The sequence below is a fragment of the Nannospalax galili genome, unplaced genomic scaffold (assembly GCF_000622305.1).
Source record: "Nannospalax galili isolate Female #2095 unplaced genomic scaffold, S.galili_v1.0 scaffold77, whole genome shotgun sequence".
Lineage (NCBI taxonomy): Eukaryota > Metazoa > Chordata > Mammalia > Rodentia > Spalacidae > Nannospalax > Nannospalax galili.
The window spans coordinates 3,040,663-3,065,694 of record NW_008341457.1 but is presented as its reverse complement, the minus strand read 5'-3'; the positions used below and the strand labels follow the sequence as shown (position 1 = coordinate 3,065,694).

General features: G+C 52.4%; 1 protein-coding gene across 1 annotated transcript; it reads right to left on the bottom strand.

Moving 5' to 3' along the window:
* Positions 1 to 202: 202 nt before the first annotated feature.
* Atp8b3 (ATPase phospholipid transporting 8B3) lies at positions 203 to 23,070 on the bottom strand. Its single transcript, XM_029565437.1, has 30 exons — positions 22,938 to 23,070; positions 22,313 to 22,467; positions 21,229 to 21,284; positions 20,676 to 20,767; positions 19,658 to 19,771; positions 18,792 to 18,890; positions 18,490 to 18,551; positions 17,937 to 18,009; positions 17,781 to 17,851; positions 17,406 to 17,488; positions 15,102 to 15,260; positions 14,650 to 14,738; positions 13,538 to 13,728; positions 13,211 to 13,419; positions 12,920 to 12,951; positions 12,659 to 12,815; positions 12,269 to 12,457; positions 12,065 to 12,177; positions 11,593 to 11,691; positions 10,846 to 11,010; positions 10,638 to 10,749; positions 9,897 to 9,972; positions 9,674 to 9,773; positions 9,116 to 9,461; positions 8,356 to 8,579; positions 7,160 to 7,243; positions 6,013 to 6,252; positions 3,724 to 3,862; positions 3,429 to 3,530; positions 203 to 1,275 (listed from the first exon to the last, which is right to left on the bottom strand). The coding sequence occupies exons 2-30, from the start codon at positions 22,399 to 22,401 to the stop codon at positions 1,253 to 1,255; spliced, it is 3,588 nt and encodes a 1,195-aa protein (XP_029421297.1). The 5' UTR covers positions 22,402 to 22,467; positions 22,938 to 23,070; the 3' UTR covers positions 203 to 1,252.
* Between the last annotated feature and the right edge of the window lie 1,962 nt (positions 23,071 to 25,032).

The window sequence follows — 25,032 nt, the reverse complement described above, 5'->3', positions numbered from 1 at the left end:
AGCACATGGGAGGCAGAAGCAGATGGTTAACTGGAAGATCAAGGTCGGTCTGGTCTACATAGTGAGTTCCAGGCCAGCTGGGATCACAGGGAGACCCTGTTTCAAAACACAGCAAACAAAACAACAGCATAAAAAGGGTCAAGCATGGTACCACACACCTTTAATCACAGCACTTGGGAGGCAAAGGCAGGTGCATCTCTGAGAATTCGAGGCCAGCAGGGGCTGCATAGTGAGACCCTGTCTCAAGAAACAAAATTATAAAAATTAAAACATTTCCTGCAATTACTGCACTTGACTACTAGGGGTCAGTGCTCTCTTTTTTAACTCAGGAAGGACTATTCCCTGGCTTCCACCTAAAAGAAAAGAGTCCAAAGAAGCCCTCAGGTAGGAGGGACCTGGTTTATTAGAAAAAGGCATAGAGATAGCCCTCTGTCTTCCGACGAAGTCCTGCTGTTTGCTGACTGGCTTCATGATGGTGCTGCCTACTTCTCCGGGAGCAGTGGAGGCTGCTGGTTCGAGCTGGGTGGAAGCTGGTCTTGGAAGGGGAGGGGCAGCCACTGCACCGGTGCTGCTTGCGTCTCTGTGGGCCAGGGCTCCAGCTCAGAGCTGTGCTGCTCACTCACATACAACTGTCTTGCCGTACTGGAGGGTCTCTCCCAGGGACGAGTTGGCAGTCATCCTGGGTAGTGGCCTTGCTTCCCCCAGGAGTGCTTCAGGCTGGTTCTCACTGGTAAAGGGCCAGGTCTTCCATAAGGATGTCCCTGAGGATGAAGACCTCAGGTCCAAGTGCTTCCACTGGGTCTGCAGGGTGTACTGTGAAATGGCACTGTGGAAGACCTGGTCATCAGACAGTGACCCCTGAAATGATGTGTACAAGCCAGGGGTGACTGGAGGCCACTTCTAGTTCTCTGAGTGGATTGCATCCTGTCTGTTCATGGTGGGGTAGGAGCTGGTAGTGTTGGTGTGGGTGTCCTCTGAGGACCCCTTTCTTAAGTGCTGGTGTTTCTTCCTGGTCAAGACAGACATCCTCCGAGGGTTACATATGGATTCCTTGCCAATTGAGGGAAGTTCCTCCTCCAATGGGATTGGGAAGTCACAAGTCATGTCCCCAAAGTCTCCTGTAGGCCTGTGCAGGATGGTGCCCTGCGTGATGAGGTCAGCATAGCCCTCACGGTGGGAGAAGGCGTAGCTGGATCTCCGGGCCGGGATCCCTCTGCGGAGATGCATCACTGTGGGCTCCACCTCGACCTCCTCACTCGGGGCCTCCTCCTCCTCCTGGGAACACAAGAGACAGTGGAGTATCAACCCCCAACATTGCTCATTGGCCTAGGGTCACCTGCCCTCTTCCCCACAAGCAAGGGGCCACCTGGAGCTCCCTAACCCTGCTTCAGCCACCTGGAATCCCCTATGGAGTCAAATTCTGGACCAGCCTCCTACCCTAGGACTGAATACCAGGCCAGCCAATCAGATCCTTCCCTAGAGGTCAGTGAGAAGGCTCAGAGGTAAAGACATCGCAGTCAAGTCTGATGACCTAAGTTTGATCCCTGGGACCCACATGGTAGACGAGAACTAACTCCCAAAAGTCCTCTGACCTCCACACACATATCAGAACACAAGCACCCTACAAACAAACGAACAAAAACGTAAAAAGAAAGTTCTTACTGAGACTCAACACTGGGCCAGCTGACAAGAGCCTTTATTTCCAGGACCTGATTCTGGACTTTGTCTCAAAAAACAAAATTAAAGAGGCTGGAGAGATGGCTCAGTGGTTAAGAACACTGGCTGCTTCTGCAGAGGACCTGGGTCAGTTCCCAGCACCCCAGCTCACAACCATCCGTAACTGCAGTTTCAGGGGATCTGATGTCCTCTTCTGGCCTCCAAGGGCATTGTATGCATGCATACACATAAAATATAAATAAATACATTTAAATAAATTGGGGGAGGGGCACACTTTTTTGAGACAAGGTCTCACTATGTAGCCCTGGGAGTCCTGGTATTAGCTATGTGGCCCAGGCTGGCCTTGATCTCACAGAGATCTGCCTACCTCTGCCTCCTACATGCTGGGGTTAAAGATGTGCACCACAACGCCCAGCTCAAAAAATTAACCAAGTTTAGGAGCTGGAAGATGGCTCAGTGGTTAAAAGCACTGACTGCTCTTCCAGAGGACCCAGGTTCAGTTCCCAGCACCCACATGGTGCCTAACAACCTTCTGTAACTCCAGTTCCAGAGGGTCTGACGCCCTCTTCTGACCTCTGAGATCATGGCACAAGTGCATTTACATACATACAGGCAATGGACTCATACATAATAAAAATAATAGTGGCTAGCTGTAACATGTCATGAAAACACACTCAAGAGGGAATAAATGTTGGGCTGAAGAGATGGCTCAGCTGTTAAAGGCTAAGGCTAACCACCAAAACGTCAAAGAGGGAATAAATGTAAGAAGAAGAAGGAGATCTGACACCCTCTTCTGACCTCCATGGGCACTGTATGACACCCGTGTGCTCACATACATGCAGGCAACACAGTCATATATGAATTATAAAAATAATTTTAAAATATTTTAAAAGTATAAAAATAATTTTTTAAAAAAAGCCAGGTGTGGTGGCACACGCCTTTAATCCCAGCACTCAGGAGGCAGAGGCAAGCAGATCTCTGTGAGTTCAAGGCCAGCCTGGTCTACAAAGAGAGTTCCAGGCCAACGGGGGGTGCAGAGAGACCCTGTCTCAAAAAGACCAAGAATTAATTAAGCAAGTTTTAAAAAATAAAACCATTAAAATTTATCATCTCAAGAACACTTAAGGACATGGTTTCTGGCTCTGAGCACATTTGGAAGGCTCTGTGACTATCATGTCCAGAAAATTCCATCACCCCAAAGGAAGCTTGGTCCCCAGGAGAGATTGCCCATCTCCTCCCCAGCCAGCCCTTGTCACCCACCATATCACTGTCTCTGGATTCTCTTGTTCTGGACATTTCCTGTCATGGAGTCCCACTATGGCCTTTTGTGTCTGGGTCTCTCGCTGAGTTTGAGTCCTGAAAGGTGCCTCCACACTGTGGTATATGTCAGAGCTTTGTTCTTTTTCATGGTAAGTAGTTCTCTAGCACATGGCTGGACCCCATTGTGTGTCCATTTGTCCCTGGATGGACACTGGGGATTTTTCTAAGTGCTTCTAACATCTTCCTTTGCCTAAACCGTTCTGATACTGTTTCCCCACTTCCTGTGGTCTGAGTGATACAAAGTAGGAACCCATTGATGTCAAGAGTAAAAGCAAGTCACCACTCTTTCTAAAGATGCACACCCACCCGCCCTGCTGGGACATTTGGTCTCTGAGAGCACTGGGAATTTATATGTACCATTCCCAGGTAGGGGGTGGTGTAGTGTCTCGGGTAACTGGGAGGGACTAGCAGGGTCCCTAGCCCTGCCTCACCTTGGGGCGCAATTTCCAGAGAGCTCTGTAGATCATGCGTAAGCCCAGGGCAGGCACCATGTTCAAGGCCACATTCAGCAAGATCACCAGCAGGCTGGAGGGCTGGATTAGCACATTGTAGTCAGCATCTGGAGTCATGGTAGGGAGGTGGGGATGAGCACCCATTTTGTTCCCCTCCCCTCAGCACACCTCAGAGCCGACTTCCCTTCCTTGGGATAATGGGGTCCATTGATCTTTGTGACCCTCCTGCCACCCACTCAGCTGGGTCACAACTCCCCACCCCATGGAAGCTCACACAGAAATGGGAAGGTCTTCGGAGAGAGCTTGTACAGCCACAGGCTCTGGGTGAGGCTTGTCATGAACACATAAGAGCCCAGGCTGAGGATGATGCTACCCACACACAGAAGAGTCCAGTATTTGATGACCAGAATCACCTAGGAGGGAGCCAGGGGTCAGCCAGGCCAGTGGGACACAGAGTCCTGGGACCCAAGGAATCACCTGCAGGGTGCCAGAGGGTCAGCCAGGCCAGTGGGACACAGAACCCAAGGATCCAGGAAAGGGCATCCCTTAAAACAAAAGTCAGTACTGAGGGCTGACTAGAGGGCTCAGTTGGTAAAGTGCTTGCCACACAAGGCTGATGACCTGAGTTTGAATCCCCAGAACCCACACAGAACCCATGGTTGCCCGGGCTATAGCACATATGTGTAATACCAGTTCTCCAATGGCCAGATGGGAGGCAGAGACAGAAAAGTAACCAGAAACAACTCACTAGCTGGCAAGCCTGGCCACATACATAGCAGTGAATGATAAGACACTGGCTTAAGTGAAATGGAAGGCAAGGGCTGATACCCAGGGTTGTCAACACACACACACACACACACACACACACACACACACACACTTTCTTTTTTTGGTCTTTTTGAGATAGGGTCTCCTTGTGGCCCCAGCGATGCCCAGAACTCGCTATGTAGAGCACCCTGGCCTCAATCTCACAGAGATCCACCTGCCTCTACCTCCCAAATGCTGGGATTAAAGGCATGCACCATCATACCTGGCTACAAAAAAGATTTGTTGTTGTTGTTTTATTTTTAATTTATTATATGTGTATGAGTGTATTGCCTGCATGTTTGTGAGTGCACTATGTCATGCAATGCCACGGAGGTCAAAAGAGGCCATTGGATTTCCCTAGAGTCAAAGATGGTTCATAGCCGCCATGTTTTTGGTCTTTTTGAGACAGGGTTTCTCTGTAGACCCAGCTGGTCTGGAACTCGCTTTGTAGACCAGGCTAGCCTAAGCACTCTACTAACTGTGCCTCTTCTCTAGCCCTAAGTGTAGTCCTAAGCATTTTTTTTTGCCTTCCCAGTAGCTGGAATTACAGGCATATGCCACTATCCGATCCTATAACATTTATTGTTGGTTTTGGGGGTTTTTTGGTTATTGTTTTATGAGACAGGGCCTGGAACTATGTAGCCCAATATAGCTTTGAACTCAGGGTGATCCTCCTGTTTCCACCTTCTGAGTGCTGGGATGAAAAACATGCACCATTAGAGGTGGGAAAGTGAACCCAGGACTTGATGCATGCTAGGTAAACACTCTACTAACTGAGCTACATCCCCAATCTGAAACAATCTATTATTATTAACAACAAGCCAGCATTTTGGAAGATGGTAGATTCTTATCTCTTGCATTGAGGGATAATCTTTCATAATTTTTATTGGTCTTTTTGAGACAGGGTCTCCCTGTAGCCCTAGCTGGCCTGGATTTGCTATGGAGATGAGGCTGGCCTCAAACTCACAGAGATCTGCCTGCCTCTGCCTCTCGAGTGCTGGGATCAAAGGCATGCACCACCATGCCCAGCGAGTTTCTTATGTTTTTATCTTATGTGTGTTTAGCCTGCATGTAAGTGTACCACCTGAGTGCAGTACCCATGGAGGCCAGAAGAGGGCCTCAGATCCCCTGGAACTGGAGTACAGACAGTTGTTAGCCAGGAATGGCCACACCTTTGCTCCCAGCACTCAGGAGGCAGAGGCAGGCAAATCTCTGTGAGAAAGGCCAGCCTGGGCTACAGAGCGCCTGTCTAACTGGGGCTACAGGGAGACCCTGTCTCAAAAAACAAAATAAGGGCTGGAGAGCCAGCTCAGCAGTTAAGATCACTGACTGCTCTTGCAGAGGACCTGGGTTTGTTTCCCAGCACCCACAGGGCAGCTAGCAACCACCCATAACTCCAGTTCCAGGGGATCTGATGCCCTCTTCTGACCTTCAAGGTGAATGAACACACATGGTGCACTTACATACATACAGGCAAGACATTCATTCACGGGGGGCGGGGGAGAAGGTTATGGGTGGTGGTGCACACCTTTAATCCCAGTACTCAGGAGAAAGAGGCAGGTGGATCGCTATGAGAGGGAGGCCAGCCTGGTCTACCTAGGGCGTTTCAGGCTAGTTGGGGCCACAGGGAGACTTTATCTCAATAAATAAATGAACACAATAAAAAATAACTAAAAGTAATTTAAATTAAAAAGACTAAAAAGAAGTCCATGGGGGCAGTGGCCTCCCTGGTCTCTGGGGCGGTGGCTCCACCTACCTCCAAGGTGATAGACAGCAGCCCGGAAATCGCCACCAGCACCCCAAAGGACTGGTAGTCGCTGGAGCTGCCGGACACAGATAAGTTGTGGCTGAGCAGTGCAGTCATGAAGAAGTTGATGAGGGAGGTGATGACACCATGGAAGATGGCTTGTAGGAAGATGGTGTAGTTGAACAGCTCCTCCTTCTGGCCAGCGGTGTATAATTCAGGCATCCTCAGGCTCTTCTGTGCGGTCACATCCTGAGGGGGGATGTTTTAGGATGGGGGTACCTCAAAGACCCCCTCAGAGACTCAGTGTGTGCAGTGAGTACAGGTGGATTCAAACCAAAACCAGCCAGTGGAGGGAGTAGGTGAGGGGTTCAGGGCCAACCTCAGCCACTTAGAACACTTTCTGCTCCTCCAGAGAACCCAGTTCCATTCCCAGCACTCATGTGATGGCTTTGTTGCACTTTTTCATGGTGTCCATGACATACCAACAATCAAAACACTTCTACAAGTAAAAATAAATCAAGTGGTGGCACACGCTTTTAATCCCAGCACTCAGGAGGCAAAGGCAGGTGGATCTTGGTGAGTTCCAGGCCAGCCTGGTCTACATAGCCAGTTCCAGTTCCAGCTGGAGCTGCAGGGAGACCCTGTCTCAAAAAGACCCAAAAAAATCATTAAAAAAATTTTTTTTGACATATGCTCTCACTATATAGCCCTGGAAGGCCCGGAAGTGAGGGACGGCCTAGAATCTCCAGTAGGGGACTCGGGGCATGGCATGGTTGTTGTACACTCTGGATTCCTTTCCCACTTCTTCCCTTCCCCCAAAATAACAAATGTGAAATGACACTTGACAGGCAGAATGCTGGCTGACACCCTCTCACAATGAACCTCTGAGGTAGGGCTCCTGGGGAGTCAGGAGTGGGAGACGTGTGGCTGAACCTTCTCTTCCCACACCCTCTCAGCATTACACAGAATGGTGAACTGAGGTTCTTGCTCTTGGGGTGTGGAAGTCCCTTGAAGAGGAGAGGGACCCTTTTGCAGACTCCCATACAATGGAATTCTGGTGGGAGCTGGTGGCATGCCATGGGCAGGAACAGGGTGCTGGGCAACACCCCAGCTGGACCCTAGGTCTGCAGGGCAGAGAGAGCCCATCTGCACTCACCTGCTCAAACAGCCCAATGTAGAGGACAGGGAGTGTGGAGTACAGCAGATTGAAGAGTGCCAGGAACCAGCCTTCGTACAGAGGCTGCAAGGTAAGAGGGTGGAGTGACACCTTCACCAGGGGCCCAGAACTTTGCCTGGAGCCCTGTCCAGTCAGCTGGTCCGACACCCAGGAAAGGTCCCAGGGAACTGGATGTCACCTTCCCATGAATGCCAGGTGGAAATCAGTGGTAGACGTGAAGTCTGATTCTTTGGGAACCCCACCTTGAAGCCTGTTGGATTTTTGAGTTCTCAAAAGTGTAGAAATCACTACAGATGAAGGACCTTCTGGATTGTTCTAGAATTTCATCTAGTTTGATTCAGACTAGAGGGTCCCTGGTGGCTAAAGTGATGCCCAGGAAGGGCTGGCCTGACTTCTTTATTCTTTTTTTTTTTTTTTTTTGGACTGTTTTTGAGACAGGGTCTCCCTGTACCTCCAGCTGGTCTTGAACTCACTATGTAGACCAGGCTGGGTTGAATTCACAGAGATTCTCGAGTCCTGTTATGAAGGTCGGTTAGGAGCCACCTGTGGTGGTACAGGCCTGTCACCCCAGCTCTCAGGAGGCAGAGGCAGGCAGGCCCCTGTGAGATTGAAACCAGCCTGGTCTACATAGTGAGTTCTAGGCGAGTTTTGTCTCAAAAAAAAAAAAAAAAAAAACCCTACAAAAGAAGAGCTGAGGCTGAGGCCGAATTTACAAAATTCCGGCAGAGCGCACACAGCCTTTCCGCAGCACCACACAGATAAGGCACTGTGGCACTCCTCGTGGTGTCGAATGTGCTAAGCAAACATTCTACTACTGAGCTACTGCCCCTGGTTTTGTTGAGACAGGGTAGCCTAGGCTGTCTTGAACTCGTGGCAATCCTGCATCCAACACTGGAGTGCTGGGGTGACAGACCTGCACCACCATGCCTGGTTTCTTTGGGGCTCGGGATGGATTGGACCCAGGGCTTCCTGCATGTTAGGGTGAGCACTCTACCCCCTGAGCCCAGAACCCCTCATTTGTTTGAGGAAAGGTCTCACTATGTGACTCAGGCCGTCTTGAACTCCTAATCTTCCTAACTCGGCTTCCCAAGTGGTTGGATGACAGGTGTGCATCACTGATCTCCAGCCGCTTGGCTGCTCCCAGAATCCCTGAGGCCTGTGGCGCACACACGCACCTGCGCAGTGAAGCCGTTGTACAGAGAGAACCAGATCTGACCCATCATGCTGGCCACAGTCTTGTAGAAGAAATAGCGGAGGAATTTGCAGACCCGCATGTAGGACCAGCGCCCATGCACCAAGAGCAGCCGTTGCAGGTAGCAGAACTGGGCTAGCACGTAGTCACTGTTCTGAACTGCTTGCATGCCCTCCTGACCCGCCAGCCCCACGCCAATATCTGCAGCTGCAAGAGGACACAGCAGCCCATGTCAGACAACCAGCTCGGTGGCCCAAACTCCCAGCCACCCACTTTTTTTTTTTTTTTTTTTTTTTTTTTTTTTTGCTTTGTTTTTGAGACAGGGTCTCCCTGTAGCCATAGCTGGCCTGGAACTCACTATGTAGACCAGGCTGACCTTGATCTCACAGAGATCCCCCTGCCTCTGCTTCCCAATTGTCTGGACTAAAGGTGTGTGCCATCACATCTGGCTCTCCCTCCACCTGTACATGGGTTCTGGGATTGAACTTATATACCATGAGGTTTGGTGGCAAGTCCCTTAACCTACGGAGCCATTTCGCCAACCTTCCACCTTGTGGGATTTTTTTCTCTTTTAATTTTGTTTTGTTTTGTCTTTCTGAGACAGGATCTTCCCATAGCCCCAGCTGGCCTGGAACTTGCACGTAGACCAGGCTGGCCTCCATCTCATAGAGATCCGCCTGCCTCTGCCTTCCAAGTGCTGGGATTAAAGGCGTATGCCACCAGGCCTGGCTCTAGCCACCCACTCTTGATCATGTTCACATCGTTGGCTCCGTCCCCGATGGCCAGCGTCACCACCTGTTGGTACTTCTTCATCAACGCCACCACCAGGGCCTTCTGCTTGGGTGTCACCCGGCAGCAAATTACTGCCTGGCATTTTGAAGCCAGGTCTACAAAGGCCCTCTCCCGCTGCACCTCGGGGCTCTCTCGGGTCTTGGAGATAGCTGACGGTGATGGTGACATGGAAGACCTGAAGTTCCGCCACATCTGAGAGATCTGTCGGGACTGGACAGACTCTTGAGGGGCCTCATCCACCACCACATTCTGGACCAGGGCCCGGTGCTCCTTATGCAGGGACACTAGCAGTTGATCCTGGGTGTGGGGTAAGGATGAAGAGACTTGTGTCACTTGGCCTGTGTCCCTGTCTGTCCAGTGCCACCCCCTCTGGTGGGGACTCCAATCTTCTGAGTCCACCCTCTTGTTTGGATTTTAAGTTCCAGCACCCTTGCATCTGCCCCCACTACCCCAGGGTACCACCAACCCCACTGATCCTCCCCCAGCCCCTCTCCCCAGGTAACACCCACCAGAAAGTCCCCATTGATAACCAAGGCCATGTTCTGGTGGGCCAGCAGCTTGGGGGCCTTGTGCTTGTTGCTGCTCTCCCAGTAGGTCTCCAGTATAGGGCTGTGAAGAGCGGACCACAGAGGGCCTCGGGATGGATGGAGGGATGGAGCCATCGCCCCTCCCAGCAGGCCTCAGTTTCCCCCTCTGTTGGGGTATGTATAGCTGGGGAATCGCCCTGCTTACTTGATGTCTTTGTCTTCTAGAATGAGCATGCTCTCCGACAACAGCTGACAAGCAAAGCCTATGTTCACTGCTGTCTCTGCAAACCCAGGCCCACACAGGCCAGCTCAGCTCAGCACTAGCTCCGCCCTCCCGAGGGAGGCCACGCCCACCCGCAACTCCACTTCCCTCGCGGGCTGTGGCTATTCGCCTAGAGCGACTGCGCGTCACATCACGGTGGGCCAATCACAGTTGGCCCTGGGAATTGGCCCCAGGAGATGGGCAATTCCTGAGTGCGTGCAAATGGGATGGGCAGTGGTGGTACTCTAGGAGGTGGGGTGGAGGGCGGGGATCCTAAGGCCCACCAAGTTTTGAGCAACCACGAAAATGTCAAATTTATTTGAAAATCAGAAGCAAAAAATAAAGTAGCCAAATGGGGGAAAAATCAACAAAAAAAAATGAGTCCCAAAAAAGTCAAAGTGGGCATGTCTATACAGGGCTGGAGATGGGGCCCTAGGGAGTACCCCAATCCATTCACACTGAACTAGAGGCCAGGGGTGTGGGGGTGTCCCTGGGGTCCCTTTTAGGGACAGGGTATCCCCAAGGGCGTGGGGGGGACCCCACCCGACTGCGTGATAGTCACAACGAAACTGTCCTGGAGCGCGGGGGGGGGCATGGGGGGTGCGTGAGCCTCGTGACCATCTCCTGAGGTCAGCGCCCAGGTGCAGCACTCGTGCTGGGGCCACCGTGAAGCCGGGGACCCACCTGGCTTGTCCCCCGTCAGCACCCATATTTTGATGTTCCCCTTTTTAAGGCAATTGATGGTCTCGGGGACCCCTTCCTGCAGCTTGTCTTCGATGGCCGTGGCTCCCAACAGCTGGCGGGAGTGGGAGGTTCAGGCGGGAGGCCCAGATTTGAGGAGCCCAGCCTGCGGGTACACCCCCCCACCCCCCACCCCCGCATATCCGCCCACCTGCAGGTTCTGCTCCATCTTGTTGTACACCTGGTGCAGGGCCTGCGCACGATTCTGCAGCAGGAGTGCAGCCTCCTGGTGCTCTGGCTCCCACTGTTTGTAAGCGTCCTCAGCCACCTCCTTGTAGGCCAGGCATAGGGTGCGCAGGGTCTGCTCTGCGAAGGCCTGCAGCGGCCCTGGCTGTCAGCCACCTGGCAGCCTTCCTCCTCCCCCAGAGTTGCCAGCACCCTCAGGCCTCAGGACCTTTGCACAGGCCGCAGCCCCTTTGGGTCACATCCTCCCCATGCACGGTTCAAAGATTCTTTTGTGACACTTTCTAGCACAGGCTGGCCTCAGCTTTCCAGTGTGGGGGTGACACAAGTGTGTCACCATGTTCCCCCCCAACATCACATGGGGAGAGGACACTTTGCCAAGATTCCTCTGGGAATTCCATCTCAGATCCCTCTGGGCACTGAGTTCACCCTGAGGGTGTCCTGGGAGGTAGGGGTCCCCTGGAGTGAGTTCACTGATTCCTCATCAACACCCCACACTTGCCTCCCCCAGTCTCGGACCACAGTTATTGATTGGCAGATGGGGCTGTGTTGAGTATACATCCCTCACAAAGGGTCTCCAAGGTGGTGGTGAGCCTCAGGATGGCTGTAGTTCTTCGTGGGGCCTCAGTTTACCCACCTACTCCCTGAATCCCTGATCCATCTGACTGAGGCCCTGGGCTCTGGGTCTTAAGTCTGAGGGACCTGGCTCCCTTACCCTCCCCACAGCAGACCATGACATCCTGAGGTCACTCAGCAAAACCCTTGGACACACAGCTGATTCCCAACTCTGCAGGCCAGACCAGAGGAGAGGGACCTGGGGCAAAGATGGCTCTGTGTTAGGGAAAGGGTCCTGGAGGTGGGAGTGCTATAGTTGAGACTGGAGAACTAAAGAAGCAGTAAGAGCCATTCTTGAGGGACAGGGTGAGTACAGGGGCAGAGACCAGGCTACATCCGTGCAAAGGAAATTCAGAAGGGTCAGGAGCCTAGAAGAGACAGAGCCTAGACAGAGTAGAAGGCATCCAAGGTCAAGACCCAACCCACCCACAGAGTATCCTCCTGTGAATCAGAGACACCCTTTCCGTCTGTGTATGGGTGGGAAATGGGATAAGGGAAAATGTTTTGTGCAGACTGTACATGGCTGCCTTTGTCTACATACACACACTGGCCTCCCCCAGCAGGGGACTCACAGCCAAGACTTCCTCTGTGGTAGCCTCCATGGCCCCCTTCTTGTGAAGACGCTCCAGGATGACCGTGTCAGCCCCTTTTGTGTAGAGACGGATGGAACCCTCTGGGTTTCGGACTGTGGGTGATGGGAGGAGACCACTCTGATGTCCTTCCAGAGCCCCTCAGCCTGGGGAGGAGGGCAATGGGAGAGGGGCCTGGGGGCTCACCCAGCACCGACATTCGCTTTCGGACACTATTGAAATCCATCATGGCCAAAACCTGGTAGACGCGTTCCTCCCCAAGCTCCACCAGCGTGATGGTGTCCTGGGTCCGAGACAGGAACACATAGCCGAAGTTCCGGGCAGCGGTGACCAGTGCCTCCTCATCTGGGGAGGCGGCCTGGTACTGCAGCTGATCTGATGGAAAGAGGGAGGGGACAGGGGTTCAGCAGGGCTGTCCATCTCCTCCCTGTACCTTATCTTAGGGGTCACAAGCAGAACTTAGCTCCACCTCCAGAGATGGTCCCTGGGGCCCCATGGAGATCTGGACACAGGCTGAGCAGCCTCAGGCTGGGTGGCAGGTGTAGGGCACAGTGGGAGGGACGGCTGCTCACTTACTGTCTTTCTCCTGAACCATCACAGTGTGACAAATGGCCAACACACGCCAAAACTCCTGCACTGAGATGTCCTGCTGGCCCCTGACAATGAACTCCAGCTCCCTGTTGTAGAAGTGGAGCTTGCCGTCTGCATACTGGTTCCAGGTGTAAGGGTTCCGCTAGGAGGCCATGGGAAGAAGAAAGTCAGGTTGCCCCGGTCAGACTCTGGCCCATCTTGGCCCTGCCCATCCTGGTCCAGCTAGGTAGGGCCCATGAGGCTCACCTTCCTGAGGGTCCCATGTTCATCATCTGAATCTGGGGAAAGAGCCTGATTCAGGATGGGGCTGCCATACTTGGTGGATCCTACCTGTCTCCCCCTCTCCCTTGCAGGGGACACCCAATGCTACCAGGCCTTCGATACCCTGGCCCACAGTCTGTGGTTCCAGTTTTGGTGGGTTAGGTCAACCATGGCCAGGATCCTCAGACAAGCCAGAGCCACAGTGTCGGGAGTTCAGGCATTCTTTCACAGGCACCACCCTGGACACCCCACTAGGAAGCTGCTGTGGGTGCTCACCATAGATGTAACCGTTGATACAACACTTTTTGAAGGTCATGATGTTCTGGGTCAGGGTACCTGTTTTGTCAGAGAAGATATACTGAACCTGACCCAGTTGGTCATTGAGGCTGGTGCTTCGGGCCTTGGCTGGCATGTCCTGGGGCTCATGGTACATCTGTAGGTCCCAGTTGATGAAAAAGCTGTTGCCCAGGTAGATGAATTCGGCTCTGTGAATGGTCAGGTCCTGACTTCAAATCCAACCCATCCCACCTCTCTCCTTGGGAAGTGGGGGGTGTCCCTGCCACCCTGCACCCCACCCCACAACCGCCCAGCCAAGGGGCTTACATAATGAACATGGCCATGGGGACCATGACACTAAGGAGGATGAGGAAGCCCCAGAAGATGAGGAAGGATTCCATGGCCTCAGAGCGCTGAGGCAGCATCGACATGTAGTAGTGTTTGACCTTGAACTCCTTCTTCATGAAGTTGAAGCCCAGCATCAGAACCAGAGACACCACCACCAGGGACATGAAGACCTGCAAGAGGAGGAAGACTGGGGGAGGTGCAGGACCCCAGCAAATGCTGGGTAAAAGAGACAGGAGCTGGGCAGGTGGGGCATGCCATTCATCCCAGCACTCTGATGTAGAGGCAGGCGCATCTCTGAGTTAAGGCCAGCCTGGTGTGCATAGTGAGACCCTGTCTCAAAAGCAAAACAAAACAAAAAACAAAAAGTATCTGGAGAGCTGGCTGTTCTTGCAGAGGACCCAGGTTCAGTTCCCAGCACTCACATGGCAGCTCACAACCATCTATAACTCGAGTTCCAGGGGCTGGGATGCCCTCTTCTGGCCTCTGTGGGCATTGCGCAACACAGGTGCACTCACACATGCAGGCACTCACACACAAAATAAAAATAAATCAAAAAACATTTTAAGGGAGGGGGAGAGAGAAAGGGCCTTTCCCAGGGTCCTTGCCTGGCTTTTGGGGCTCTCTGTCTGTCTTTAGCTTTGAATAATGTTTTATGTGTTTTATTTAAAGACAGGGCTTCACACTATAACCTCAGAGTCCTAATCCTTCTGCATCAGGCTACCATAAAAAGTTCATATAGCCAGGCATGGTGGCGCACACCTTTAATCCCAGCACTCAGGAGGCAGAGGCAGGCAGATCTCTGTGAGTTCAAGGCCAGCCTGGTCTACATAGTGAGTTCCAGGACAGCTGAGGTACAGAGAGACCCTGTCTCAAAAAGACCAAAAAAAAAAGTTCATACAATAGAAGCCAGGTGTAAGATTGTTGTTCTAGGACTAAGGGGATGGAGGCAGGAGGATCAGGAGTTCAAAGCTATCCTGGGCTACAAAGCAATAAAAAACAAGGAGGAAGAGTAGGGGAGAAGTGAGCCAGAGCCTCCGGAGAGGCCACCGCTGCACGTCTCAGTTTCCCAAGGGCTCTCCTGGGCTGCTCACCAGGATCACCAGCTTGTTCATGAGCAGGTCAAGCTTGGTCCTCTTCAGATGGATCTTTCCACAGTTCTTCATGATCTTTGTGTCAAAACCTGCAGCATGAATGTCCAACTGTCACCCATCCACCATCCAACCATCCATCCATTTACCCATTCATTCATCTACCTATTCTATCTATCTATCAGTCCATCCATCCATTCTCCCACCCATCCACCTATCTACCCATTCATCATCCATCCATCTACCCATCATCCTTCCCTCTATACAGCAGCACCCTGTTTTCTCAATCAAAACCAGGGTACTGACAAGCAGCCCATTTTGACAGATCCTGGGGCCCAGAAATTCAGTCCATAGGAGCCTTCAGCATACCCTGGCCTGGCTCCTCCTCACAGATCTCAACTCTCTGCCCCAGGTCCCTATCCTAGCCGCTGCAGTCCTGGAGCCCAGCAGTATACCAGCATAGATAACCAGGCCATAGCAAGTGTCTGTATTTCGGATCTTGCAGCCCCGCAGGAGGAGGTTTCCAATATCCAGTGGGTATTTCCTATTGTTCCACTCCAGGCTCCCCACAAAGTGATGCATCCGGCTGTTGGGTTCCTCACAGATCACCATACCTGTGGGGACACAATGAACAGTGGCTATGGTGTGGCTCAGCACAGGTCCTGGGCCAGTAGCTCCCTGCCACCTCTCCTTGACTAGGGTAGGGACATTCCTCTCACATTCCAGCTCTGGTGTCAGCCAAAGTGGCCCAGTTTCCCTTGGGTCCCCAAAACACCATTATCCAGGCTCCCTTTGAATGCTCCAAAGTGTACCTTCCACTCATGCAGCCAGACCGCACACCTCCCTCCTCAGCCTCCTCCCTTGTGGTGGACTCTTGAATGTTGCTGGAATGTTCCTGCCTGTTATAAGTGCTTGAGGAGGGAATGAGAAACATCCAGGATGGAATGCACCTCCTGTCACCTCTCTGAACCTTGGTCTCCTCCTCTTAAAAAAAAAAAAAAAAATGGGGAAGGCAGGCATGGTGGAACATGCCTTTAATTCCCACACTTCAGGAACACAGGCAGGCAGGTCTCTGAGTTCAAGGCCAGTCTGGTCTAAATAGTGAGTTCTAGGACAGCTGGGGCTACAGGGAGACCCTGTCTTAAAAAGACCAAAAAATAAAATTAAATTAAATTAAAATAAAATAAATAAAATAAAAAATAAAATAAAATAAAATAATAAAATATAAATAAATGGGGTTACTCCTGCTGGACTGCCATAGGCTGACAGCCTACAGCAGCCTCTGTGTTGAGCATCCTGGGGTCTCTGGGTCCCAGAGAAAATGCTGGACTGACAGTCAGCCTCTTTTCTCTGAGCCTATCTCCTGATGAGTCAAATGTGACCATTCATTGAGTTCTGGGCTCTCCAGACAGCTGAGGGGCGATGGAGAGGCACCTTCCACATGAACCAACACCTTCCCCAGATTGCTTTATTCTTTTATTTTGTTGATTTCTTTTTTTTTTTTTTTTTTTTTTTTTTTTTTTTGGTCTTTTTGAGACAGGGTCTCTCTGTAGCCCCAGCTGTCCTGGAACTCACTATGTAGACCAGGCTGGCCTTGAACTCACAGAGATCCGCCTGCCTCTGCTGCCCAAGTGCTGGGATTAAAGGCGTGCGCCACCACGCCTGGCCTATTTTGTTGATTTTTTTAAAAAAAATTTTAGGGGCTGGAGAGATGGCTCTGAGGTTAAGAGCACTGACTGCTCTTACAGAGGACCTGGGTTCGATTCCCAGCACCCACATGGCGGCTACGAACCGTCCTTAACTCCAGTTCCAGGGGAATCCGAAGCCCTCTTCTGACCTCCGCAGCATTGCACGACACGGGTGCACTCACATACATGCAGGCAATACACTCATACACATAAAATAATTAAAAAAATAATAAATTAAAAAAAGTTTTTTTAGGGGCCGGGCATGGTGGCACACATCTTTAATCCCAGAACTTGGGAGGCAGAGGCAGGTGGATCTCTGTGAGTTCAAGGCCAGCCTGGTCTACATAGTGAGTTCCAGAATAGCTAGAGCTACAGGGAGACCCTGTCTCAAAAAAAAGATTTTTAAAAATATTTGTCTGTGTGTGTATATGTACCACATGTATGCAGTGCCCTCAGAGGCCAGAAGAGGGCGTCAGATGCCCTGGAAATGGAGTTACAGTTGTTAGTTGCCATGTGGGTGCTGGGAACCAAACCAAGGTCCTCTGAGCATCTCTCCAGGCCTTATTCTTTTTTCTTTTTTTGGGAGGGGTGATCTTTTTGGTCTTTTTGAGACAGAGTCTTCCACAGGTAGCCTGGAACTCACTATGAAGACCAGGTTGCCCTCCTTGATCTCACACAGAGACCTGCCTCTCTCTGCCTCCTGAGTGCTAGGATTATCATAGATTTCAAGGACAGATTGTAGAAATTAGGGCTTTGGGTGTCAGGAGCCAGCAGGCTGTGGTGTGGTAGATTCTGTACAGCACCACTGAAGGTGCAATAAGTCAGGAAAAAAGAAAACTCTCAAGTTGCTTTGGCAATATGACAGGAAAATAAAACTGGATCTACTTGCAACAGTAACCATATGGGTATGTGATGTTGTTAGGGGGCGCTAAACTTCAGATGCATAGCATGTAGGGGATAGGAAACAATTTAGGGAAAACTGGTTGTGGTGAGCTGGCGCTGGACACCACCCATAGCCCACCACACATCCTGGTCCAGCAAGGGAGCCCCTTGCTTCCCTCCCCTCCTCACCCTTGAAGGATGCCATCTTCCTTGCACTGGTAAGTTCATGGTGGGTGACTGTCAAGGCCCGTCTGAACTTCAGGTTGGTCTCCCTGGTCCCCAGAAGAGGGGCAGGAAGTCATGAAAATGTGCCCCACAAGGGATAGCATCCTGGGGTGGAGAGCCAGGCTTCTTCCAGTCCCCAGAGCAGTTTCACTGAGCACCCACTGTGTACTAGCTGTCAATCAGGATGAAGCTAGAGAGGGAGAGTGCCTCTTCTGAGGTCACACAGCACATCTGCCAAAGGGACAAAAACTGGGGCCTGGCATACACACACTGGCACCTTGAGGGCAGGTCACCTCCAGACCTGAAACCAAGTCCCCCAGGGACACACTGGCTTCTCACCCATCGATGTCTGCAGTCTCCACATAGCACAGGCTGCTGGGCTCCGTGCTGGCCAACAACAGCAAGTCTGCCTGGGGGAGGTGTGGGGAGGGGTCAGAACGGAGGTGAGGGACAGAAGATGGCGGAGGGAACCAACTTACTCCCATGCCAACTTACCGGGACAATGCTGTCTTTGCTGAGACACACAACGTCTCCCACACACAAATGTTTCCATTTCTTCCACAGAAAGCTATGGAGGGGGTAGGAAGAGCAGTGGCTGACTCCCCTACATGGCCAGTCCCCCACAAACACTGAACTGGAGTCTCCTGGAGCTAGAGCTCCCACCTCTGGAAACTTTGGTCCTGCTGTGCCATCCGGGAAGCTCAGCTGTGTGGCCACCTTCCCCAGGAAGCCTTCCTGGACCTCTTCTGGGGGTCACCCCCATCCCTGTCACTGTCCTTTCTAGCACTTCCTGGACGGCCATCCCTCTTAGCTGAATGCATTCCACAACAGCCCATCTTCAGGTCCCAGCCTCTTCATCCCTGTCCCAGAGCTGACCCCCAGCATGGTAGACAGCAGGTGCCTAATAAATGCAGGCCTGGGTTCTGATCAGACTCAACCAGAATGTACTTAGAGTGGAATGTGCTGGTCACTCCATCCACAGCTGCTGCCCCCAATTGGGTTAGGGTCTCCCTGTCCCCAGTGCCCCCTTTGGTGACCCCTGCCTCACCTCTTCCCTCTCAGGATCTGGCAGGGCCTGTTGTTTATGGCCTTATCACTCCAGTGGCGTCCCTGTGTCAACAGAACAGGCATCGGAGAGGTGGCCCTGTCCCCTGGTCCCCTACTTGGTCCCACAGTGCCATCACGTGTGCCCATACTGCAACAAACAGGACCCACAAATGGGGCCAAGCCAGTGAGGCCGACAGGGCAACAGGACATCCATGCACAATGTTCACCCTCTGCTGCCTGCGCCTGGTCTGGGGAGCACCCCACCTACCATCTCCCCACCATCACTATCCAGGCCCCACTCACAATATCGTCCACCAGGTCCCGGGTGGCTCGGATCACAAGCAGGCAGACCAATGGGGCAAAGAGCGTGAACCAGGGGAGTGTGGAGATCTCAGGGATACCCTGTGTGGAGATAAGGGGTCATGATGCCCCTCCTCCCCATGCATGTGCCTCCCCAGCCCTCCACTCTCTCCCCACTCTGGGGAGCCACCCAGACCACCCTGTCCCTCCCCAGACTCTCATTGCCCCCAGTCTTCTGCAGGCAAAAGTGAAGGCGAGTTTTCTGGTTTCTCTGCACATAGTAGGTGCTCAATCTAGGTTTCAGGGCTGGATGGATAAAAGGTGCTTGGTCGAGGTGCTCCTTAGACAGAGCTGTGTGCCAGGCAGGTGGGCAGGGCTAAGGCAGTCTTGTGGCCAAAGTTCTGCAATCCAGGAAGGAGCTATGTACTCCCAATCTTGCAGCAAGCATTTACTGAGCACCTACTGAATGCAAGGCCTTAGGCCAGCATTTGCTGAGTGTCTGCTGAATGCAAGGTCTTCATCCAGCATTTACTGAAATACAAGGCTTCCGAAAGTCAGCACTGGCTGAATGCCTGCTGTATTTGCTGAGCACCTGCTGAATGCAAGGCCTTTGGGCAGTGTTTGCTGAATAGAAGCTCTTCCTCCTCCACTTGCCCTCTGCATTCAGCATATATGGAGACCCTCATGCATGCACAAGGCAGAGGTAAGTTCACAGAAGGGAGGCAAGAGGAACACTGGCAACCCATCACACAGAGGAGCACACGGATTGCTCATCCCAAATGTCCTTGGAGAAGCCTCCTGGGTTCTCTGCAGGGCTCCCCCGAGGTGGTGGTTTCTGGGTGACACCCAGGACCCATGCCCTGCCCTACCTGCAGAATGATGATGAGGAGGAAATAGAGGTTGGACACGCGGTGAAACTGTTCATACAGGTTCAGCGGTAGGAAGGAGAAGATGTTGTACTTGGCTGTGTGGATGGCGTTGTTCTAGAACAAGAGCCACCAGGGGTCAGTGTGGGTGCCCTGTACCAGCCCTGCCCACTGCACCTGCCTGCTGCCCCCACACACCCCAGCAAAGCACAGCTGAGCCAGTTTTGAGTTCCTGCTGGATGCCAGGCCTCTTGGCATCAATGAACGTCTAATAAATGCAAGGCATCAAGTCAATATTTATTGAGCGCCTGCTGAGGGTAAGGCCTTAGGCCAGCATTGACAGAGTGCCAGCTGAATGTAAGGCCTCCGGCAGGTAGTCATTGAGGGTCTACTTAGTGCCGGGTCCTGGAGCTGAGTGAAACACAGCAGGGGATCGTGGGTAGGCCTGGTGAGTGCACTGAACTGGCAGGTTGTAGATTAGCTCAAGGGCAAGAGGCCAAGCCAGGCACTTGTTAGGAATGGGCAGCACTGTCCTCACAGTTAAAATAAAAATGAGAAGTCTTGGCATCCCAGCACTCCAGAGGCCCACAGAAAGATGCAGAGGACAGCCTGGGCTACAGAGTGAGTTCAAGGCCAGTCTGAGCAACCTATTGTATCTAAATAAAAAGTAAAATAAATGCTGGGGCATGGCTCAGTGATAGAGCCCCTGACTCGAATTCCCCAGTGAGGGGCTGGGGGCGTGACTCAGGGGTACAGCCCCTGCTTGGCATGCAAGATGGTATAGCCCTGGGTTCCATTCCTACTCCTGAAAAAAATAAACCAGACCAGAAACACACCTTTAACCCCAGCAGTTGGTAAGCAGAGGCAGGTAGATATCTGAGTTTGAGGCCAGCCTGGTCTATGTACCAAGTTCCAGCTGGGGCTACATAGTGAGAACTTATGGTGGGGCAGAGACAGCACCCATGCCCTGGGGGAGCAGCTGTTTTGCAGGGGGGGGGCTTGCTCTGGGCTGCCTGCCCACCTTGTATTTCTGTCTCCTCCAGCATAGGAAGCCTTTGTCTTTGAACTGCCTGTGGTAAGCTCGGTCGTTGGCCTTCACCTCCCAGGTGAACTCTGCAGGGCAAGCAAGTGGGACACTGGGTACCACTGGAGCCCAGCTAGGGACAACCACCCTGACAACTGAGAACTAATGGGCCCCGAGGGGCCCCGGGCACAGGGGATGCCCAGTTCGGGCTGTGAACGTGTAAACAGTCACAGTCAGAACTAGACCACGGAGCCCCTGGGTATCCCATGGAGTCCCTATGGTGTGTTGCAGAGAGTAAAGGGCCCCCACAAGTGGAGTACAAGAATGGTCTCTCTTCACTCCCCACCAAACCACCTCCACTCTGAGAACAGGGTCGTGAGAGGCCCACAATCATCAAACTTGTGGGGCTAGGTAAACTGAGGCCTGGCCACCAGAGGCCACTCACTCTACCTTGGCAGCCTCAAATTGGCCAGCAATGAAGGCTGGCAGTCACTCCTGTCACCCCACTTCTCTGTCCTCCCCTTCCCCTGTCAGGGACCCGAGACCACACCTGTGTCTTTATCTTGTAGCTCGTCCCCAAAGTTAACTGTGCTCATGTTGGTCAGGCTGTGGGGTTGGGAAGAGAGACGCCAAAGTCAAAATGGCTTCATGTCCAGGGTTGGATGGTATGTCACTTTTACTGCCAAAGAGCTTAAAGCTGTCTAAAATAGCACCTCACGGGCTGCAGAGACAGCTCAGTGGTTAAGAGTACTGGTTGCTGTTGCTGAGGACCTGGGTTCGATTCCTAACACTCACAATGGCAGCCAACAACAATCTGAAACTCCAGTTCCAGGGGCTCTAACACCCTCTTCTGGTCTCCACAGGCAATGCATGCATGTGGTACACTTACATACATGTAGGCAAAACATTCATATACATAAATTAAAATTAATATAATATAAAATATCACCTCCCCAGCTGGACTGGCCATTCCAGCCCTCAGGCAGGGCTGAGGCAGGAAGATCACTTAGTGTTCCAGACCCGCCTGGGTGGCACAGTGAGATCTTGTCTCAAAACAACAAAAAAAGATAGGTCTGGGGGCTGGAGAGAGATGCTTAGTGGTTAGGAGCACTGGCTGCTCCTGCAGAGGACCCAGGTTCAGTTCCCAGCACCAACATGTCAGCTAACAACTATCAGGAACTCCAGGCTCTTCTGGACATGAGTACACTCATATACATGCAGGCAAAACACTCATGCACACATGAAAAAATCAAATCCAATAAATAAATAATAAATAAATAAATAAATAGATAAATAAATGGGTCTAGTCTCAGGATCCCACCACACACAGCCACCTCTCACAACAGATGCCAAACTTTCTGAAAAATCAAAGTCTCATTAAATTGCCCAGGTTTGCCTTGAACTCATGATCCTCCTGCCTCAGCCTCCCAGGGTATTTGGGATGAGGTCTTGTTAATCATCTGGCTGGGTCTTGGAATTTGAGCCTAGTGTTGCACCCAGGGAGCCTATACGAACTGTACCTGATTAACCAGCTCCCCTGCCCTAGCAGCACCCTGACCCTCAGCATTCCAGCAACCCCTCCCCTCACAGTTTGCCCAGATGTTCCCCTTCAAAGCACACTCCCTGCTCCTCACCCTTCAGATCTGACTCTGTACTTCCCAGACCGACCAGTGGGGATCTTGCGTCTCCTGGGGGCTCCCTGAGTAGCTGGGGTGTCCCCCATCCCGGCTCAGGTCACCTCTCCCTCTCTTCTTTTTCTTGTGTTGGTGTCTGCTGAATCCAGAATCTCCTTCAGGGACAGAGATGGTTGGTATCTCAGTCATGTGTGTCCCCCAGGCATGCTGGGGCAGGGCTTCCTGGCTGTGTCCTCTGGAGACTAAATCTGGTCAATACCCATTTATCATATGAGAAAAACTGAGGCTGGGGTATGAATGGGTGGGGAGGGATGAAATGAGGAAATCCAGAGGTGCAGGGGAAGAAAGGGGGACTGGGATTAGAGGGAACATTCTAGTCAGAATTTTCCAAAGTGTTTCTGGAGGCAGGAACACCTACCCTCTCACCATCAGATACCCCACTAGCAAAGTGTCCCTCAGCATCCAAGATGCTCAAGTTGGGGGAACTCAGACCCAGTGGTCACCAGGATGTCCTGCTCTCTCCTGCCCCCACTGCTGCCACCCAAGCCAGCAGGCCAGCAGAGTCCAGAAAGGGGACAGCTGCACTGCAGGATGCACAGAATCAGGAGCCCCGTTAGTCACTCACCTGAGAAGGCCGGGCTGGGTGGGGCCGGGCTGCTTAGGACCAGCCGCCAGCGGCGTCCAGGACGGTGGATTGTGTGGAGCTGTTAGCTCCGCGCTTACCGGTCTGAAATGGGCGGTGGGGGTGCGGGGGCGGGGCCTGGAGAGGGGCTGGGCCAACACAGGAGGCGGGTCCTATCAGAGCCTTGCCGAGAGGGATAGGGGGAGGGGCTTCGGGGAGGGGCCGGACGCAGAATGAGGCGCCCAAGGGCTCAGAAAGAGGAGGGGCCTGGAGTAGCAGAGGAGGCCAGGATCGCGTCAGGCCTAGAGGGCGGGGCCAGGACCTGTAGGCGGGGCCAGGCCCTGCGAAAGGTCCAAGGCTCAGTGGGTGGAGCCAGGACTTGTGGAGCCAGGAGGTTCTTTTTGAGGAAAACCCAGGTCCTTTTGGAATATGGAAATATAGGCGTGACCAGGCCTTGCGGGAGGACCCAGACCTTGTGGGCTGGGCCATGTTTTGTGGGCGTGGCCAGGCCTTGTAGGCGGGGTCGGGTTTTGTCCAGGCCTTATGTTTTGACAGCTAGGCCTTGTGTTGCAACTAGCCTTACGGAGGGGCTAGGTCATGTACAGGTAGAAGCTGGGGCAGAACTAAGCATTGGTGAGAGGTCAGGTAAGAGCTGGGGTTTGGGAACCTGGGCTTGAGGAAGTTGGGGCCAAGGTAAGACCTAAGAGTGCATAAGGATGAATCTAGGATCCAGGGAGGAGGCTGCAGGAGGATGGGATGCAGGGCTGGCTGGTGGGCGTGGCTGCGGTACTAGAGCAGAGCAGGTGGGGGTGTCAGTGGGCTTCCGGGTAGATCAGGACAGGGTGGGGCTTAGGCAGGTTAAATGGGTGGGGCTTTGTTCTGCAGGGCAGGATTCAGGGTTTTCATCATCTTGAGGCATTTTCTGATAAAGCAAAGTCTCATTGTAGCACAGGCTGCCTCAAACTTGCTACGCAGCAAAGGGCAGAGGCTGACCTTGAACTCCTGATCCTCCTGCCTCCACCTTCCCAGAGCTGGCCTGGGCCAGCACGCCTAGTTTTCGTAGTGCCAGGGATGGAACCTGGGGCCTTGGGTGAGCACTCTACCACTGAGCTACATCCCCAACCCTGGGTTGGGATTTTTCAACATGCCAAATAGGGTCTGTTCCAGTCAAGAAGAACCTTGTAGACTGAACGTGGCTTAAGTCGAGATGCCCCAGTGAAGATGACCTGAAGTAAGAAGATTGGCACAGGTTAATAGCACAGGTGTAAGCATGTCTGAACTGAATACCTGGGCTCTTTGACTCATTGTCATTTCCTGTGCATATGCGCCCCACTAGGCAGGGAGTGGGTAAGTAGCTGACAGCCACATTGAGGATCCTCCTAGTGAGGAAGCCCGTGGGGCTGTGTTCAATGTGTACATTGCCCAGGGGCTGGGACCAAGGTCTTCCCTGAAGATGCTGAGTGGGGCTCCTCAAGTTGGGATTCCCATCAGCCACCCTTTATCCTCCCACATCCAGCCATTGGGTCCTTCGCTGTAGCCCAGCAGCCCTCACTCAACAGACTAGGGTGCCTGTGTCCCAATTTATTTGCCAACATCTGCTGAGGGCCACCTATAGGCAATGAATGATGGAGAAAGCACTACTTCATTCATTCACTATCAATACAACAAACATCTGTCCTGGTGGGGGGAGGAGCCTATCTGAACAAAGCAGGGAGTCCCACCCCTCCTGACTTACATGGGGTAATCACTGTGGGGACAAGGGCTCCTCAAGTAGAAACAGACATGCAAAGGACTTTAGGATTCCAGGGCAACATGGGGTTTAGCTAGCAGAAAGGTCCTTGAAGCTTAAAGAGCTGGGTTCCTGAGCCATGCAAACCTCTAAGGCACCTAGAAGCATTCTGGGAAGAGGGAGACCTCATGCCAAAGCACCTGACACAGGGCTTGTGAACACATCATCACCGTCTATTTGAAAAAAAAAACAACAAAAAACAAACGTGTTTAGAGAAGGGAGGGAGGACAGTCAAATTGGCCAGACAACCCCTGAGGGTAGACAGCCCAGCTTAGTCAAGGATCCCCCTCTGTGGGCTGTGAGGTGTCC